This window comes from Chroicocephalus ridibundus, chromosome 6 (genome assembly GCF_963924245.1).
Source record: "Chroicocephalus ridibundus chromosome 6, bChrRid1.1, whole genome shotgun sequence".
Lineage (NCBI taxonomy): Eukaryota > Metazoa > Chordata > Aves > Charadriiformes > Laridae > Chroicocephalus > Chroicocephalus ridibundus.
Window position 1 is genome coordinate 15,922,515 of NC_086289.1, and position 15,771 is coordinate 15,938,285.

Below are 15,771 nucleotides of genomic sequence, written 5' to 3' on the forward strand. Positions count from 1 at the left end.
GTGCCGAGGCGGTGGTAGATGTTATGAGGATGCGTACCCTCAGGAGGAGGGGAGTTTCGTTTTTGTTCCGGTTAAGAAGTGGCCAAGCTCAACTCACCGTGGTCCTGCCCAGCGTGGCTCACCGCTGGTATGTGCTGAGCTTGGAGATCCAGCTGGAAGCTGTGGAGGCAGGACCCTGCACCGGCAGGCAGGTGACCATCCCAAAAGGCCATCCCAGACAGTGCACGGTTCGGGAAAGGCAAGCCCCCACGTTGCTGGGAGCAAGGAGATGGGCTTTGCTCCCATTCTCTCTGCTTGGTGCCACAAGCAACCTCCAAAAGGCCATTTGGGCTTCTTGGGGAAGTTGTGGCTAGGCCCAAGATAAAGTTTAGGAAGGGAGAATTTTTTCTCAAGAGCTGCCATTTGTGCCTTTGTTCCTGGCTGGAAAACCAGCAACAGGGAGCACCACACTGGCCCTGGCGGGAGCCTGCTGCCCTGGGCACACAGCAGCAGAGCTGCCGTTGGAGGAACCGCGGTTTGTCAAAGCGCTGTGAAGAGGCGGCAGGGCCTCCCCCAGGCAAGGGCTGGGCTGCAGAAAGTCCCTGTGGTGGAAAATAAAAGTCTGGCGAAGGGGAAGAGGAACTGCTGCAACGGTTCTCTAGAGGCCAGCTGGCTATCGATGAGGCTTGTGCTGCAGCCGTGGGGTGCCGCGAGTTTCCCTCCCACACAAGGGAAGTGGATTCTGGCGGCTGCCGCTCCTGTTGAGCAGAGGGAGCCTGGCCTGGTGGCAGCCGCTGCGGGCATTTTGCAGTGAGCCGTCCTTGCCTCTTTTCCCAGCCCTGTCTGGTGCTGCTCTCACCCGCCTCCCAGGGCTGCTCAGGAGGAGGATGGAGCCAGGCCCCTCTCGGAGCCACGGCTCCAGGCACTGGGATGCTGCCCCGGGTCAGCGCTGAATGGGGAGCTGCTGAGAGCAAGCCCCACAGCCGCGCAGTAATTTGAGGGGAGATTTTCATTGCCAGCGCTGCGTTTGGATGCAGGTGGCCACGGTGACGCAGCGAACGAGGAGGGTCAAGCTCCCTGCCTTCCAGGGCTAGCTCTGCAGAGAGGAAAAGGCCACGGCTGGAGGCTGAGCAGAGAAGGGAGCAGGGAAGGGGCCAAAAGCCAGCGAGCAGAAGCTGAAGCCAGCAGCAGTCCTGCGCAGGCTGGTGTCCCCGAGGCACAGCAAGGGAAGAGGAAGCGGGGAACGCTGTGCGGTGGGGACAGCTCAAGGCTCAGGGATGGAAACCTCCACACACAGCCCCTAGAGGAGCACAAAACAGTCACAACTTGGGAGGTTGAGGTTTTAGGGTGGGGGAGAGCAAAGGCAGAGCAAGTGGAGACAAAAGAGCTAAATGCTCTCCAAGGAGGGGCCGGGAAATCCTGCCCCGAGGACCAGAAAGAGTGGGCATCCCTGGGGGGAGCGGGGGCTGAGCCACCACACAGGACAGGTTCAGCTGGGCGATAGGCAAGCACTGGGCTCTCTTTGCGGTCAGGACGGGTGCTGGGGGGAGATAGCAGGAGGTAAGGCCAGTGCAGCTTCAGATAACGCCTGAAGGAAAAAATAACGATTAGAAGATCTGAAGGCAAATGGAAAAAGCAATAAAGCAGATGCACGTAGCGGAGGGCGAGCTGGCCAGCTCGGTCCCGTCGCTCACTCCAGAAGGACTTGGAATTTGCAACGGAGGAAATGAGTCAAGCAGCTCACGTACGTCCCCTGTGCCTGACCCGTGTTTCGGGATGGTCCCTGAGCAGCACAAAGCAACACCTCCACTTGCCCCACCACAGCTGCGGACCAAGTTGCCCTTGGCTTATGTGCGTACACAGCTCTCGCTGTGCCCATCCATGCTGTGCAGCAGCGCGGGACACGCAGGAGTGGACACTGGAAGTCCCCATGCCACCATACCCAGTAGAGGGAGGGAGGTGTGGGCTGCAGGCACCCCATAAACCAACTGAAAACCCACAGATGACACATGGTGAGGTTGACAGAGGGCACAGGGAAGTGCTTGCACGTGAGGGGAGGGGCACACCTCATGGACAGGAGGCTTTTGGCATGGCTTTTCCCAGGGAAGGACCTGGCACCCACCCAGCCACAGGTGCAAAGGGCTGCCCAGTGAAGGGAACGTCACCCAGCCCCGGTGACACTGAGCAGTGGTCCCGCATCGACCCACGGGCTGGGTCAGGACTCGAAGAGCCAGCTGTGAGCAGAGCACGCCTGGGGACCCCAGCAAGAGCCTTCTTATCCCAGGCACAGCCCCGGCTTATGCCAGAGGTGAGGAACCCTCCCTGCCCTTACCCCTGTGTCCTTCCATCGCAGCCAGACACGAAGAGCGCAGCCGCGTGCCTGCAGCGCACACAAACACCCCATTTATTGTTTGACACCAAAAAATTGCAGCCTTGGAAAGAGTCAGGCTCCCTGCAAAAATAAATAGTCACATTTTTCAAGCGAGGGGCCTGGGTGGGCGGGTTCCTGCTGGCCAGCAGCACAGGCTGGGGTGGCATGGACAGTACAAGCTGCCCTGAGCCCCCAGGGCCTGGGGCAGGGGCTGAAGTCCCACCTGGGGCAGTGCAAGGAGCAGCCCACACACACATATATATATATACCAGGGCATCATCACATAACGGGAATTAGGGAGGGGGTTTCAGGCGAGGGGTCCCAACCTGCTCCCCAGCACCCAGGGAGAAGGTGCAGCAGACGGAGCAGCCGTGTCCATCTCCTCCGTGCCCGTGCTGTGGGCAATGGGGGCTAATGCCTCGTGGACGGCCGGGGGATTTTGTATAAGTTGAACGCGGGTGGCCTGCAAAACCAAGGTCACCTATGTCACCCCCAGCCACAGAGGGGAGCAAGGGCCAGCCCGGGATGTGCTGGGATGGCCAAATGTCATCCCACTCCTGTCACCCAGGCCCACAGAAAGGCCACCCAGGCCCCCCCACCTGCTCCACCAGCTTGGAGAAGGCTGGGCACAAGCGGCACCCCCAAACTTAGGAGTGTGGGAAGATGACGGAGGGACCCCAGAACAGTGCATGCTGCACAGGTCCCACCTTCCCAGTCTCCCCTGGTGCCAGCACCCTCCTTGGTCTGCACTCACCCTGTTCCCCTTGCCCCCTTCCCTTCTGTGCCCTGTCCCCCCGGGCTCATGCCACAGTAGCTGCCCCCCACCCCATGCAGGGACCTGGCGCTGCTACTTACATCTCCAAGACTTCATTCCTGGAGGGGAGGAAGAAGAGGGGACAGTGTCAGTGGGGCAAGAAGATGTCTCTTGAGACAGCCCAGCATCTCCCCATGGGACAAGGTCTTCCCCAGGGCACACAAGGAGGACACAGGAGGCTGCAGGGTGCTATAGTCACCTCCATCCTGGCTGCCCCATCTGGACACAGATCACGGGCTCCTACAGCCCCCCCCCCCAAACATTGCTGCCCCCCCAGCATCACTGCTTCTTCCCTGGGCGGGCGGAGTGGGGCCCATGTCCCTGGCTCAGTGGCACATGGCTCCCTTGTGTCACGATTTCAGTTCCCCAAGTTTCCCTGGCAGCTGAGCCCGTGTCTCCAACCAGCTCAGCCACCGGCTGCAGCGGGAAGTGAAAGGCACCGGGGCCACCAGTGGGGACCCCAGGCATGCTGCGGGCAGGGCACAGCCCGGCTCAGCACCGTGTCCAGCACACAACACGTACGAGCCCAGCCCGGGTCCCGGGAGAGCTGGGGCATAGAGTGAGGAGGAGTGGGGCAGGCAGAGGGAGGAAGGCTGGCTGAGGCCACGATGGGCACAGGGGTGCTGCAAGCCCTGGCTCCCCCCGGCCGCTGCAACCCTGGAGCAGAGGGGTGGCGGCAGCGGGGGCTGGAGCAGGGGAACCCCCAGCAAACTGCACCACAGAGCCAAGCCATAGCCCTCAGCAGTGGGAAATCCAACTGGAAACCACTCACTACCCTCAGGGGTCGCGGCTGCGCTGGCGGTGGAGCTGCCAGAGGTCCCCGCAGGGATGGGGAAAGGGCCCCAGAGGGCTGGGGAGCAGCCCTGGGGTGCTGGCGGCCATGGGTGCGTGAGCGAGCACTGCACCCTCGTGGCAATGATGCCAACGGCACAGCGTGTCCCATTCTGCGCGGCACCCAGCTGTGCACGAAAATGGTGCAAAGGGGAGTGAGATGGGTGGCGAACCCCCAAGGCAGGCTGGGGGCTGCAGCGCTGCCATGCAAGCCAGGCTCCTTCCTCCGAGGGGGGCTGTATGCACCTTTGGCTGCCCAATGGAGGGCTGCAGAGAAGACAGAGCCAGGCTCTTCTCCAGAACATCTCCGTTCTTGGAGGTGGAAGGTCCCAAGACACCTCCCTGCCCCCACCCCCCCCATCCCACATTACTGTAGGATCAGCCCCCCAGGCTGCCACGGGGCACATGAAGGGGTTTGCACTGTGTGGGGGGGACTCCAGACCCAGCGTGGTTGCAGGAGGCAGGCGGCTCCTCACCTATAGACATCAGCAATGTCCATACGGCGGTAAAACTTGGCGAGTCTGACGGCCAGGATGATGCTGGGCAGCAGGAAGACGGTGCACCAGCCCAGGCTGAACCAGAAGGCGTTCTGGGTGTGGGGGGAGAGCCATCAGAGCCCAGACAATGATTGAAAGAGCCTCTTCTGCGCCCAGCCCTCCCCAAAGACCACCTATCCACCCCTTCTTGCAGCCTGGCCTTTGCTCTTAGCCACAGCAATCCGCTGGGGAGATGCTGAGCCCCACTTGCTCAGGACAGAGATGAGTACCCCTCATCCTATGCGTGAAGGGGACCCCATTGCCACCCCACACATACACGTCATCCCACACACTGCTGCCCGACTCACCAGGGAGTCCAGGATGTAGTCGCAGGTGATGACCTCCACATTATCCAGGGTCTGAGCTATGGGCTTGCAACGTGCCACGTCTTCTGTCAGCTGGGGACATGGTGTGGACAGAACATGTCAGTGTCCTCAACACCCCGCAGCCTGTCCTCCCCTTCCCTCCACCGCACCAAGAAAGGCTCAACTCACCCTGCTCTTGGCCCAGGAGATGTAGGTTTCAAAGAAGTCCAACAGTTCCTCCAGGAAAGCCCATGTCTCCTGGGGCAGGCAAGCAGAGAGTGGAGATGCTGCACCCCCAGCCCCTCCATGCCACATGTCCCCTCCAAGTGAAGATCAAGGCCATCAGACCACCCCAGCCCAGCAGCAATGGGGCTGCAAAAGTGCCACCCCCGTCCCTTGTCTAGGGTGCCATAAGGGGAGGGGGCACTCAGGGATGCAGGAGACCCCCTAAGAAGATGACAGGGCAGGAAGAGCAGCCAGATGTTGCTTGGCATCCCTGCACAGAGGGAGGTCTTGGGGCGGGGGTCCAGTCACACCCCCACCGTGTGGCCCAGCAGCAGGGCAAGGTGCGCTCACGTTCTTGATGATGTTTGCCGTCTCCCTCTCCAGAAACTCCTGGGTCTTGTTGGCTTTGTCCAGCGCAGTTTTTGTCTGTTCCTGGGGTGAAAGGCGCTTTCAGCAGTGTGATAGGGAAAGTGGGACCCCCGCGTCTCCCCAACCCTGCCTGGCAGCAATCCCTGGGGCACAGCGTCTCTGAGCTGTGGTGTCCCCAGCAGTCACAGGCTGGTGGTGCCTCGGGTGGAGGGAGCCTGTGCCTGGCGGGCTCTGTGCCATGGGCCCCCTGTCTCTGCCCATGAGCATGCCTGGGGAGTCCCACAGCAGCCACCAGCCCCCAGGACTTCAGGTTAGCCCCCACCACCTCCACTGCAGGACCTCAAGGGTGCTTTGCAGGGTACTTCTACTGGGGTATGCTCAGGAGGCCCACTTGTGCAGCTTACCTCGAGCAGGTCAGCCCCGCTCTGCACCGAGTGGATGTTCTCCTTCAGGCTTTGCTGGGGATGGAGAGAGGAGAGTCAGAGGCGCAGACCCCACAGCTCAGCCGAGACCCCACCAGCAGGGTCCAAGCTCTGGGGGAGCCCAATCTGGCACCCCCAGGACCTTCCCCACCCTGACATTGCTCACCAGCAGCCCAGGGAATTTCGTCTGCATCTCCTTGTCCAGCTCCCTCAGACTGCGAGCATCAGCCTTCAGTTTATCTTTCACGCCCGCGTCCTGGAGGAGCTGCAGTCAGCAGTGCCCCCCCGGCACGGGGTCCCTGCCCCACCACAGCCATCTGATGGGGATGCCCGGGCTGGAGAAAAGAGCTGGGCGAGGGTGAAGGGCCTCGCCCCCTCCTTGGCACCCAGGCAGATCTGCAGAGGAGCCCCCACAGGCAGGGGCTTTGGGGACAGGGTGGCCGTGGCCCTGGGGTGCCACGGTCTCTCACCGCTTTGTTTGCCAGCTCCTCCAGCTCTGCAGCCAGATCCAGGAGGCTTCCCTGGGTCACGGTCTGATCCAGCTGGAAAAAGCAGAGACAGAGCCGTAAGAATGGGGAATGGGACTCACGGTGGGGGGTGGGGAGGCATACCCCACCCCTGCAGGACAGAGCGGAGCCAGGGCCTCCCAGGTGGAGGAGGTGCCCGGTTGCCCCAGGGGATGACATGGATGACAGGGAACACCCTGGGAGCCTGTGGTGGGACTCCCACAGCAGCAAAGGGGAGGAGGCAATGGACCCCCTCAACACACACCTGGACCCCCCCATCCCAACACCAGGCTGCCCCCAGCCCACCTGCTCCAGGGTGAGGGTGAAGTTGGGGGGCTGCCCAGCCCGGCTGGCGTTCAGCAGCAAGTCTCCCTGGTCCTGGCTGAGCAGCGAGATGGGGCTCAGGGTGATGTTCACCTTCTCGAAGGCTGTGGAGATCTCTCCTGTGTACTGCCAGAGACAGGAGAGCCACGATGGGCCACAACGCCAGCCCCTCACTGTCCCCTCAGTGCCAGCCCTGTGCCCCCAGCTCTGCCCCCCAGACCCTGGCACCCCGGCGCTCACCTGGCTGATGTTCAAGAGCTCGTCCAGGGACACGCTCTGGTCCAAGTGCAGCGTTTGCCACAGGGCAGCGTCTTGTTGGCACTGCCTGCAGAAGCAGGGCATGGGGCTGAAAACGGGCAGGCGAGGGCCACCCCGTCCCAGGAACATGTCCTCACCCACACGAGCAAGTCGCTTCTCCTCACTCCTTCCCTGGCACTGGCGCCTGCCTGCAGGCAAGGCATGCAGGGCAAGCTGCCCCCATCCCGAGGAGCATCCGAGGGCGCCAAGCAGCTGTACCCCTCCCCAAAGACACAGCGCTGGACCTGGGACCCACCTGTACATCTCCGAGAAGTTTGTTGTGCCACCCTCCTGGCCCAGCAGCTCGGAGAGGTTGAAGCCAGGGATCAGACCGGGGGTGTCCAGGAGCTGAAAGCAAGGGAAGAGATGAAGAAACTAGACACAGCGCAAGGCAGGACACCTGGGAAAAGCATCCCAAAACAGCCAGCACTGTCTCTGCTCCACCGGGAGCCCTCAGAAAGGCAGCTGTGGCTCCGGGCTCCACGGGGAGCTCACCTGGAAGAGCTGCTGGCTGCGCCAGGACTCGCAGAGGAGCGTGTAGGTGTTCCCCCCCAGCACGAAGGTGATCAGCACCAGCAGCATCAGCAGCCAGGAGAAGATGAAGCTGAAGCCAACCCCTCTGCCAGGACAGAGACACCATCGGCACCCGAGGACCCATGCCCCGGCGCTGACGATAGCATTGCCTCCGGCTCGCAGAGCCCAGAGCCTGCGCACCCCTTGATCCCCCGAAATGGTGGGAAGCACCAGCATTCCCTCAAGCATGTCTCTGCAATGCCTTTGGCCCACAGAGCCCAGCTGGGCTGTACCCTGGGGCTTGGACCCCGGCACAGCTTCCCCAGTTTTGCAAGCCACCACTGGCCCATAGGTCCACAGGACCACGCACACGCTGCCAGGCCCCCGCTGGCAAGGGGCGAATGGGCTCCGCTCAAACGCCTTTCACCAACACCGTGTTTTATCCTCGTGTTTACCACCTGCATGGTGAGTTGCCACGGGGCAGGCCATTAAGCCGTAGTAATTTGATGATTTAGGAGCTTGAGCATCCCCAGGCCAGCCCTGCCCTCCCATCCCACCGCTCCCACACGCGTCCTCGGCAGCCGAGGGAGCCTCACGCCATGAAGAAGTTCCCGCCGGCGTTGGAGAGGCAGCTGCGCTGCGTGGGCAGCACATTTTCCTTCAGCCCCAGGGGGCCCAACAGCAGCCCGATGACGTTGCAGAGGACCACCAGCAGCACCATGCAGCACAGGAGGACACAGATGCTCCACCTGGGGCAAGAGGAGGGGCAGGAGTCGGACAGCAGGACCTGGCACTGTGAGCAGTGCCTGGCATCCCACCAGGTGCCTCCTTGGGGAGGAAAAAGCCCCCCAGGCACGTGGGCAAAGAACGGGCACGGGTGGCTGCAAGGCACATCTTTGGCTACCCAGCACCCACAGCCCCACCACCGAGCATGCCCCCAGCTCCAGCAACTGCAGGATCCAGAGCCCGAGCCTCTCCAGACAAGGGAGCAGGGGGATGCAGCAGCCCCTCACCTACCTGAGCCCATCCAAGCTGATGATCGGCTCCCTGTACTGCTCCAGCACCGATGTGACATTGTCCACAACAGCCCCCACGTTCTCCTCCACTTCCAGGAGTGGCAACTCCTCCTGCAAGCTCCTGATCTCCTGCCTGATGAGGCCCAGCTGCTCCTGGGCCTCTGCAAGGGATGGGGACAGGTTGGTGCTGTGAACTGCTGCCCAGGTCCTGCTCACCTGGGGCAGGTGAGCCTGGGGCAGCAGGGACTGGGAGAGGACAGTCCAGGATGGCATCAGCATGATAGCACACGGGGACCTGGGGACAGCCTGGGCTGCAGGCAGTGGCGTGGCAGCAGGAGAGGTCTCCAGGTAAGGATGGGATGGGGAGTATAGAGCCCTGGGAGAGGGGGAGTTCAGCACAAGGGGCACAAAGCCCTGCTTACTTGTCACCATGTCCTGGGACTGCTCTTGCACCTTGGCGGGGGTCGAGTCCAGTGTGCTGTTAACCTGCGCGGGAGCGGGGATGCACAGCGTACAGCTCACGTCCCTGCCCGCAGCCCAGGACTGAGCAGCCCATCCCCTCCCTCCCCAGATCCCGCTGGCACAGGACAGCCAGGCTCCCCCCAGCACCCAGCCCTGACCGTGCCAGCACCCGGGGGTGGCGGGGACAGCGGGCAGGCTCCAGCTGAGGCAGAATTCCAACCAGCACCTCCCTCCACCCAACAGCAATCAACTCCTGGGGGCCTCTTCCCAAGCCACCCCCTCGCAGCACAGCCCCAGCAGCACCCATCCCTCTGGGGGGGGCGTTGGGACACGACCCCTTACCTTCTCTAAATCGGCTGTTATGTTGGAGCCAGACACACCTTCCAGTGCCTCCAGCTGCTGCTCCACACTGGGGATCTGCGGGGAAGAGCCTGGGGTGAGGGGGCTGCGGGGGGGCTGGGGAAGGGGCTGCGGGGGACCCCTGCCCCTCCTCACCGTGCTGAAGTTGGCGCTGAAGGCCAGGCCGTCCAGGGACACGTTGCCGCAGGGGCGGCCGCAGTCCTGCAGGGTCTGGCTGAGGCCGTCCCGCAGGTTGGCCAGCCGCTGGCTGTAGCTGCTCTGCAGCTCCTCGAGGCGCAAACGAGTGCTGGAGATGCTGCCGAAGGTGGCCGCCAACATCTCCATCCCTGGGAAGACAGCGGCGGCTCGAGACCTCATCCTGCCAGCGCGGCCGGGGCTGCTCCTCACCCAGCTGAGCCTTGGGGACCCCATCCAAAAAATGCAACGTAGGGGCACCCCCGTCAATTTGCATCCCAACATTTGCCCCAGGTTGGGGCTGGACTGGCCAGATGGACCTCCCTTCCTGGGGGTCTTACCCAATCTTGCTGGAGCCCCCCAGGCATGCACCTGCCCCAGCATCCCCCTGAATCCCCTCCGAGGTCCTGCCGGCCCCCCAGGGATGAGGCCGCTACCTTGCAAGAGGTCCTGGAGGGATCCCAGAGCCTCATCCGTGCCGCTCCTGATGCCCAAGACGATCATGCCGCCCAGGTTGGGCCCGATCTCTGTGGAGATGGGAGAGACGGTGTCAATGATGGGATCCCCGGTGGCGGGACCAGACTGCCCTGAGCAGCCCGGGGCTTGCAGGGGGAGCTGCCGAAAACACTGACCCCTCCCCAGGACCCCATCCCACATCCACGCTCCAGGCAAAGTGGGCAGAGGGGACCCCCCCCAACCCTGCCAATGCCTCCCAGAGAGGAGCCTGAATGGGGAAAAGCAACAGCTGGAGCAGAGCGGGAGCCTGGAGGAGCTCCCAAACCCATTCCTTTTAGACATCCCCATGAGAACCAGCCCCGTGGCCCCCGGGGCCTGCAACCACCATCTGCAGCATCCCCCAGCCACCTCCACTCCCCAAGCACCCCAGGGTGCCTGTGCCCCCCCTCTGCTGCACACCCTCACCCTGGAGGCTGCTGTTGGCGTGGCTTAGCGGGACGTCGCTGCTGTCGATGATAAAATTGATTTGCTGCAGGGACAGAGATGGGGTGTCAGTGAGGATGGGGACCCTTCCCCGCCTCCAGCCCCACTGTCAGCCTTCCCCAGGGGTGGCTTTTGCCCCCCAACAGGCACCCCAGCTGGGGTGGGGGGACCAGGCATGCCTTGGGGATGGAAGCCAGGTAGGCACGGACGTCGTCCAGGGTGTTGTTGACATTGGGGAAGGTGCCGTGCACGGCCTGGGAGAAGCGGGTGTTGCTGACCAAGGCACAGATACCACCAGCCCTGCAAGGGAAGGGTGGCAGGGTCAGCGCGTGGGGAGCTCAGTCACAATTTTCCCCCACAGGACCCTCCGAACCCACCCACACCATACGGAGCACGCCCTCCCAGAGCATCCCAACGAGTGCCCTGCACACTGCCAAGGGAACAGAGAGGAGGGACACGGGAAACTGAGGCACGGGGGAGCCCCGTGCCTGCTGCACCCACATTTCCCCGCGGCGAAGCTGTTGGGAAGGGTCTGCACCATGCCCCCCCCGGGGCCAGCTCCCCACCGCCGCTGCTTCCTCTCCTTTGTCCCACCGTGCCAGGATCTGCTCCTGTGAACAATGGCAGCTTCCTGGCACGGCCGCCAAGCGCCGGCGTTTCCACCCGCCCTCGGGTCCCATCCGGAGCCTCCCGGCCAGCGCACTCACAGGAGGAGAGCTGAGACCAGCAGGACGGAGACCCAGAGTGCCCGGCGCCGGCAGCCCGTGTGCTGGCCCTGCTTCTGGTACATGCGGCCCCCGCAGTTCCCGCAGCAGCGGCAGCAGCAGAAGCAGCATCCCACCAGGGGCACCAGGATGATGAAGAGGAGCCCGATGGCCATGCAGACCAGGAAACCCAGTTCGTAGAGAAGCAGCTGGGAGAGGAAGAATGAGAGGCGGCGTAACACTGGTGCCCCTGGAGGCTCCCCAGCTCTAAGGGTCCTGTCCAGACCCACCATGGGGCAGAATGGGTCCCCCCCAGGGGGTTGCACATCTCCCCTTGCTGCTGCCCAGCACCAAGGGCTCAGCCTCGGAGCAGCACCCACCAGCATCCCCCAGTCCGTGATGGCCCGGGGCTGCTGGCTCCCTGCCCTGCCTGCCCGCTCACCTCCTGGACTTGCTCCTCCATGGTCTCCTCAGCCTGGGGCTGCCCAAAATCTGCAATCAGTTCTGGGGGAGAAGGAGTGGGGAGAGCTCTGAGCAGGCGATGGGCCCTGGGGGGCTCTCCAGGAGGGCCCCACACTCTGCTCACCCCAGAGAGGGGCTCCCAGCACCGGGCATCACCTCCAGCGCTGTGGCTCAGAGCGGCTGTGAGTGCACGGCATGTTTCTCCCTCCCAGGCCATTGTGTCACACAGCCCTTTTGCACCCAGGAAAAGCGCTGCCAGCCCCCAGGCTCTCAGGGGTCCACAGAGCAAGGGGGTCCCCACCCCAGTGGGCACCGGGGGTAGGCTCGATGGGGGATGCTCCGACAACCATCTCAGCTGCCTTTGGGCTGCCCTCCTGTGGCGCAGCCCCAGGCAGATGCCCGGCCGGCGCTGCCAGCGTGGGATGGGCCCTGGGGTAAAGTCCCCCCCGCCACACTGCCTCTTTCAGTCCCAAGGCTCGCCCTGCCCGTGCGCCATGGCCTCATGACAAGCTCGTGCTGACACAGGGTGCTGAGTGATTGTACCCTGGTATCTGCGTGACACAGACAAGGCCACAAAGCCATTACGTTGTTTGCCAGCCACACATTTACCTACAAGTTGCCGGTGAGCAGGGGCTAAGCCAGGAAGGAGGAAGCACAAGTGCCAGCAGCCAGAGTGACAAACCACCCGCCCCTAGGTGGGCCGCACTCGCCCCGGGGGCATCAAGCAGCCCCAGGGTCCTGGCATCACCCGTGCCGACCTGCAGCCACTTTGGGGCAGAGCTGTGCCATTGGGACATCCCCTTGGAGATGAAGGAAGGAGGGCGAGCGCTGGCAAGCAGGGGGGTGCCTGCGGCACTGCTGTGCAGACACTGGCACTGGGACACTGCTTTTGGTGGCCCCAAGGTGAGTCCTGCCTAATCACGCCTTGTCACCTGCAAGCACTGAGGACTGCAAGCCAGGCGAGGACCCCCCAAAGTCACAGGCAGCAAGGGATTTGCTCTGCACCTTTCGTTGGGGCCTGGGATGAAGATACCTGGTGGGAGGATGGGGCAGGACCCTGCAAGGTGGCACTGCCACCAAAGCCTGTGCTGGGGCCCACCCGAGACAGCCACACAGTCGTGACGGGATGCAGCTGGCAATCCTCAGGGACCCCACTCCATTCCCCCCCCTCCCCAAACCCCTCCTAACACAGTACCCCAGCACTTAAATGCTGGATGGACGGCCACCAGTGCAGGAGGGCTGAGCCTGAACTGGGACCCTGCAGCTCCGAGCAGCCCCCCCACCTCATTGCCAGCCCCCCCCCGCCGCCGTGCACCCACCTATGGGCAGGTCCTTGGGCTGCACCAGCTGCAGGAAGCCGTGCACCATCCCCACCAGGCCCGGCGTGCTGCTCCCCGGCGCCTCGGGGCCAGGGCCATACGCGGGCTGCGAGATGTTCCCCAGCTCCATCGTGGCGGCGCCGGTGGACACCTGGGCACAGAGAAGGGCTGTGGGTGTCATTGGGGTGCAGGGCTACCCGGGCTGCCCTGCCTCCTGCCTCCGAGCAGGAAACGCGGGGAGAAAAAATCAAGCACCTGCCAGCTCCTGCCCGGAAGGAAAGAGCTGTGGGAGAGCACCGAGGAGGGATGGGGAGTCCCGGGGATGAGCAGCGGGGTAGGGGGGGACAGGCAGGAGGTGCCCATGAGGGGCCAGAGGGGCTCTGGAGGATGAAGCGGAGACGAAGCACTTACCCTGTCCTCCGGCACCTCTGTGCGCGCACGTCTGCCCTAGGGCCCAGCCACGCAGTGCCAGCGCCCGGGCTTTATGGTTTGTTTAAGTTTCAGCTGCGACTGATGAAAAGCCGCTTGCCGGGGAAGGCGGCGATGCCGGGATCGCCCCACCCTGCCCCTGCCACCTCCTGGCACCCGGCCACCCCCGCCGCCTCTCCCTACCTGGGTCAGGGTCACCACCACCACCACGTCCCAACCCAGGCAGCGGGGAGAAAACCCCTCTCCCTCCTCTCCCCAGAGCTCCCGCGCCCTTTCTGCTTTCCTCCTGCCCCGACCCAGGGGCTTGGGTGACCCGCGGTGATCCGGAGGGCAGCCATCCCGCCCGCTCCACCCCAGCTCCAGCAGCATCCCTTGAGGATGGGGTGCGCTGGGGCCGGCCACAGTTTCGGCGCAAACCCGCTCTGGCCACAGAAACCAGCTTCTGCGTTTAGAAAAAACCTCCCCAAATGGGGGGCATTGCAGCAAAGCCGGTATTTTCCACCCGCACCCCGATCCCCCCCAAGCTGGGGCACGGCCGCGGGGGCCCCCAGACGCGATTCTTCCTCCGAGGCTGGAGGTCCCCCAGCGCCTGCCCGGCTCCATCCCCCGCGTCCCCGCCCGCCGCGGGACCCACGCGTGGCTCTACCCCGGCCGCCGCCCCGCGGTCCTCAGCCCCCGCCCCGCCGCCGGGGTCCCGGGAGCCGCAGCCGTGGGCGGGGTGGGGGGGGGGGGAGGGCTGGGGGTCGCTCCCGGTTGTGCCGCGGACGCACCCGGTGGGCGCGGGGCAGGTGCCCCGGGGGTCGCACCCCGGCGGGAGGTCCCCGGTACGGTACGGCTCGGCCCGGCCCCGTCCGGCCGAGAACAACTCGGCTCCGCACGCAGCGGGCGGCCCCCGGAGGGGTGGGCAGGGCTGGACGGGGCCGCCCCTTCCGCCCCGGCCCCCCGGGGTCTGCCCGGGGCGTGCGACCGCGCCGGCCCCCGCCTCGGCCGGGAGGGAGCCCGCTGCACCCTCCGCCCCGGGGGAACCTGCCCCAGCGCCCCACGCTGCCCCTGTCCCGTCCCACCCTGACACCCTGCGTCTGCTCCCAGAGACCCCCATCTCCTGCCCCGTCCCGCCTGGGAGAGCCCGCTGCCCCCAGTGCCCAGCCCCTCTGCCCCACGCCCGGGTGATGCTCCCTCTCTGCCCCACAGAGACCCAGTGCTGGCCCCGCCAGCAGCCCACCCTGCCACAGCCCCCATGCCCAGAGCCCCCCACGCTGCCCACCGTGCCCCCATGCCAGCCCTCAGCCGTGCCCCGCGCCCACCCCCCACCCTCCCCAGGCCAGCCGGTGTCCCCAGCATGGTCCTTGGCCCCAGCCCCGTGTCCCTGCATAGGGCACCATGTGCTTTTGGACCAGCATCAGCGGGGAGTCCGGGTGAGCCGTATCCATACGTCTTTTGCATGGCCAGGCTCCCCGGCCCCCCCAGTGCCGTTGCCTTGCTGGCCATCACCTCCCAGGTTACTGCTTAACTTTCCCCGCACAAGCAGGCGTCACTGCTCTCCGTGACCATGGGCAAAGGTGGCACGGGGAGGGAGGCAGCCCTGCCTTGAGGTTTCCTCCTGGCCTGGCCTGTGTGGAGTGCTGGGGTGCCACGTGGTACCCTCCGGCTCAGCGCTGGCACCAGGGCAGGGCAGCGGAGGACAGAGATGCGCTCCCAAAAAAAGGAGAAAAATAAATGAAAAGCAGGGCCTGGCAAGTTTTTCACAGCGCTGGGGCTGATGTGGGGAGGGAGGTCTGGGGGTTTCACAGGCATCCTTCGGCTTTCCAGCTCAGACCCCAAAGTGTTGCCTTGAGGCCCTCCACCACCTCCCGGGGGCAGGGGACATGTGAGGAGGGGGCACCAGAGACCCTGCGTGGGACGGGGCCGGCTGCCCTGGGTGCTGCACTCCCCCAAATTGGTGTGTGCCCAGCTCGCACGGCCATGTGTGGGCAGGATCCGGCCCGGCATCCATGGGATTCTTCACAGGTGGATCCGCTTCTGCAGGGCATTGCTGCCCTTCAGCCCAGGGCGTCCTGCTGAGGCTGCTCGAGCTCGGTGCACGTCAGGACTGAGGGCACCGACACCTCAGCCCAGGGTGCCACCACGCCATGGGCTCACTGGGGCCACCTTGCTCCCACCCACCCAGCCACGAGCTCCCACCATGGCACAGGTATCCTGCAGCCCCTCCGTCCCCAGCCCCGTCAGGGGGAAGGATGGCAAGGCGACATCCCTCAGTGCAGATGTCAGCCCAAGCCCTGCCCCTGCTCCGAAGACGTGGGCCCATCCCGCCCCCACCCTCCGCTGCATCAGCCCCATTTTAAGAGCCTGGTTTCCCCCACATCCTTTTTTTCTCCCCCATTACTGCCAGATCTGCCCCCGCCCCAGCGTCACCC

The 15,771-nt window shown here is 64.5% G+C and overlaps 1 protein-coding gene across 3 annotated transcripts; it reads right to left on the reverse strand.

The window, feature by feature from the left end:
• Window positions 1-2,388: 2,388 nt before the first annotated feature.
• LOC134517239 (prominin-1-A-like) lies at window positions 2,389-14,391 on the reverse strand. 3 transcript variants are annotated; one of them, XM_063338534.1, is made up of 25 exons: window positions 14,128-14,391; window positions 12,929-13,079; window positions 11,590-11,651; window positions 11,151-11,356; window positions 10,623-10,743; window positions 10,426-10,489; window positions 9,942-10,031; window positions 9,466-9,656; window positions 9,313-9,387; window positions 8,931-8,994; window positions 8,510-8,669; window positions 8,089-8,241; window positions 7,475-7,598; window positions 7,236-7,327; window positions 6,923-7,007; window positions 6,665-6,808; window positions 6,323-6,394; window positions 6,019-6,108; window positions 5,835-5,888; window positions 5,413-5,493; window positions 5,026-5,094; window positions 4,840-4,929; window positions 4,472-4,584; window positions 3,206-3,223; window positions 2,389-2,813 (listed from the first exon to the last, which is right to left on the reverse strand). In XM_063338534.1, the coding sequence occupies exons 2-25, from the start codon at window positions 13,056-13,058 to the stop codon at window positions 2,762-2,764; spliced, it is 2,400 nt and encodes a 799-aa protein (XP_063194604.1). In that variant the 5' UTR covers window positions 13,059-13,079; window positions 14,128-14,391; the 3' UTR covers window positions 2,389-2,761. The 3 variants fall into 3 exon arrangements, with proteins under 3 accessions (XP_063194604.1, XP_063194605.1, XP_063194603.1); XM_063338535.1 differs by lacking the exon at window positions 14,128-14,391 and adding an exon at window positions 13,340-13,696; XM_063338533.1 differs by lacking the exon at window positions 14,128-14,391 and having other exon boundaries at window positions 12,929-13,696.
• Between the last annotated feature and the right edge of the window lie 1,380 nt (window positions 14,392-15,771).